Source organism: Arachis hypogaea, chromosome 10, assembly GCF_003086295.3.
Source record: "Arachis hypogaea cultivar Tifrunner chromosome 10, arahy.Tifrunner.gnm2.J5K5, whole genome shotgun sequence".
NCBI classification, from domain to species: Eukaryota; Viridiplantae; Streptophyta; class Magnoliopsida; order Fabales; family Fabaceae; genus Arachis; species Arachis hypogaea.
In genome coordinates, this window is record NC_092045.1 from 108550031 (window position 1) to 108553168 (window position 3138).

At 33.3% G+C, this 3138-nt stretch overlaps 1 protein-coding gene across 1 annotated transcript; it reads right to left on the reverse strand.

Moving 5' to 3' along the window:
* Positions 1–546: 546 nt before the first annotated feature.
* Positions 547–2052, reverse strand: LOC112716397 (uncharacterized). Its single transcript, XM_025768306.2, has one exon. It carries the CDS (start codon positions 1536–1538, stop codon positions 801–803), a length of 738 nt encoding a protein of 245 aa, XP_025624091.1. The 5' UTR covers positions 1539–2052; the 3' UTR covers positions 547–800.
* Between the last annotated feature and the right edge of the window lie 1086 nt (positions 2053–3138).

Sequence of the window (3138 nt, forward strand, 5' to 3'; positions counted from 1 at the left end):
TGTAAGCAAAGTGTATCTCATAGGGAGAAACAGAGGTAATGACCATGTTGCAGGACAACAAAACAGTTTTGTTATATTTATGCAAAAAGTCAAAAACAATTCATCAAGATATATCATTTTATCCGTTTTAAAAAATTATTGGGAAAATAAAATCGGGGTATATTAAGAACATCATGACTCTAAAAAGTAACAATCCAAATATTAGTCCAATAAAATGGGCAAGGTTGTAAGAAACAGCAAACTGCAAAAAGAGACAACGAGACATGAACATAAATTACCCCCCAAAGCTATCACACTAAACCTTCTCTAAACCTCCATATGAGAGATCCAATTATGAAATGAAACAATTCAAACAGAAAACCAGAGTTTATGGATGGATTACCTGTATAAAAAAGACAGTTCTGTACTTAAGCATTGAGCAATGCCCTTCATAACTCAAAATCCTGTGCAATCATTGCAAAAACAGCACATAACAATAACCAAAATCAAACAAAAGAATTAAGCTAGATGAACCACATAACAGTTCATAAAACTATTAGAGAGGTATAAAAATAAAATAAATAGTTTCTTATATTCCCAGGTATATCCCACTGTGTATAACCCATAATTCCTTACAACTTATTGCCAAAAGGGGAGCTTATTTAAAGACATGTCCATCCCTAAAAAGAGTTCCTACTTAGAATGATCATATAGAAAATAATGTCTCCTCATCCATAAAAAGTACCACTACTACAAATTTTCAGTATTCATTCTCAAATTTTAAATCCCTTCAGCCCTATAATTAAATCAATCCTTCTTTACTACTTCTTGATCTTCCGCGGATGCTTCTTCGGCCCGGGAACCTCCAACCTACCAACCGAGCAGCCGCACCTAGCCCGGAGAACAAGTACAGCCCTTCCATTGATTGGTGCCATCTTCTTAAGCTCAGCTTCCAGCTCCCTATGATGATCACGAGGAAGCTCGAATAGACCCTTCTTAATGCCGGCAGCACCGGCGCCACCTCCTCCACCACCATCCTTGCTCACAGAACCCGAATTCTTGACACAATCTTCAGTCTCCAACTGAATATCAAACTCTGCAGCCTTCCTCAAACCCTTGCAATTGGGGTTTCCACACTTCCTGCTAGTGCAAGCCACAACACCCCAAGTTGCCAATGCAGCACACACAATACTCATCACTATTGCGATATAGATCGAAGGCGCCACCGAAAACTCCTCTTTCATCACACAAAATACCACTTTTGAAACCCTTATGGAGGTTATAATCACAAGCTCTATGTAAGGGAAGAACAAGTACAAGATTGCACTGATAACCGCGATGAAGATCACAACATCAACTATGGCCAATCGAGATCGGTCACAAGGTGGAATCTGAAGCGAATTGGCCGATGATGATGATGATGAAATTGGAACCCTCCGATTCCGATTAAGGTGGTTGCTGCTGTTGTTTGGCCTCGATTTTGAGCCAGAATCCGAGGAGCAAATCGAATTCGCCATGGTGGAGTTGCAGAGAGAGATTGAGTTATGGAAATAGACCATTTCAAAGCAGAGATTTAAAGAAAATAATAATAATCCAAAGAAGACCAAACAAAAACCTCCGAATTTCAGATCAAATTCAGCAGTTTTAGACCGAAATCGGATCGACCCAGCACGCCAAAATCTGAAAAGATTGAAACTTTGAAATGATAGCAATCGGAAAGATCCAAGATTTTAAGGTCCCCTTCAGATGGATCAAAATCTCAAAACACAAAAAAAGGGACCTCTTTTCTGTATTTTGAAGGCGAATTGAAGAAGAAGTGATGATCCAATGAGTAAAAGAGAGAAAAGGAAGAGATATTTTGAAGTGTTTGGGAAATGGGTTTTAGTAGATGCCGGCTTCAAAGGGTTGCATAACATGAAGAACAAGAAGAAGAGAGGACAAGGAAGCAGGAAGAAGAGGGAGTCATCATTCACTGCTTTATTATCATCATATCAAATATGAAATCACTAAATAATAACTTTTTTATTTTAATTAATAAGATGAAAAGGGTAATATATGGAATAAGAAAATATATGACTGAGACACGTTTTGTGAGAGTGGCTCTGTGTATGATTGCGAAGGGGTGATGATGGGCTTCTTCTTGGATTTGCGTCTCTTTTCGAACAATTTTCAAATCATGTGTGAATGATTTTGTGGGCCATATCTATGGGCTTGGCCCACCCCACTTATATCAAAAGTAAATAAATATAAATAAAGTTTATAACTAATTTAAGTTGGACGAATAGTTAGTTTATTTATCCGCTTAAATAAGTGTTGGATAGACCCTTAAATGAAGTTCAAATCGACGATAAATTAGTCTTTAACCTGTCGGATTGAAAATATTGTAGACAACCAAAAAATAAATAGTATTTATCACCATTCGCTAAATCCTAAAATATTTTACATAATCGTCTAATTACATTCATTTTTTAAATGACTATTTACATATTTGGTATGAAAAATAGTTATATTTTTATTTATATATTGTTATATGATTGAAATATAATATAAAATTATTTTATACTTATAGTACATTAAAATTAAATTCATATAAATATATTTAAAATGTAAAAATAATTATCTAAAAAAATAGATATAATTAATAATTCTATAAAATATTTCACACTATTTAGAGAAAAAAAATTAAACTTTTGCTTATAGAGCAAACTAATCTTTCTTATATCAAATTAAGTGTTTAATTTTGAACCACGAACCAACACAAGTTGGTACATATAGACGAGGATTGTGTCTTTTAACTATCTTTCTAAGATTTGATACTCACTAAAAGTAGGAATGGAGCAAATTTATTTAAGAGAATTGTCCACTTTACTTCTGCAGTACCCAAAAAATTAATCATTAAGCTTTCAGTTCGATGGATACCATGGTGCAAATAAAAAAAATTAAACCACGAATACTAATGTGTTCTGTGTTAAATAAAGAATGCAACATTCTTTAGAAAATAACATGTTATTCAAGGTAATAAATAAAGGAATATTTTATGTTATGGGTTTTAACATTGTTATTTTTCTCTTTGAAACACTCTTAATATATATATATATATATATATATATATATATATATATATATATATATATATATATATATATATATATTAAAAAA

Bases quoted from the DNA above. Each gene is read 5' to 3' on its own strand.
- LOC112716397 (XM_025768306.2), bottom strand. From the start codon at position 1,538: ATGGTCTATTTCCATAACTCAATCTCTCTCTGCAACTCCACCATGGCG.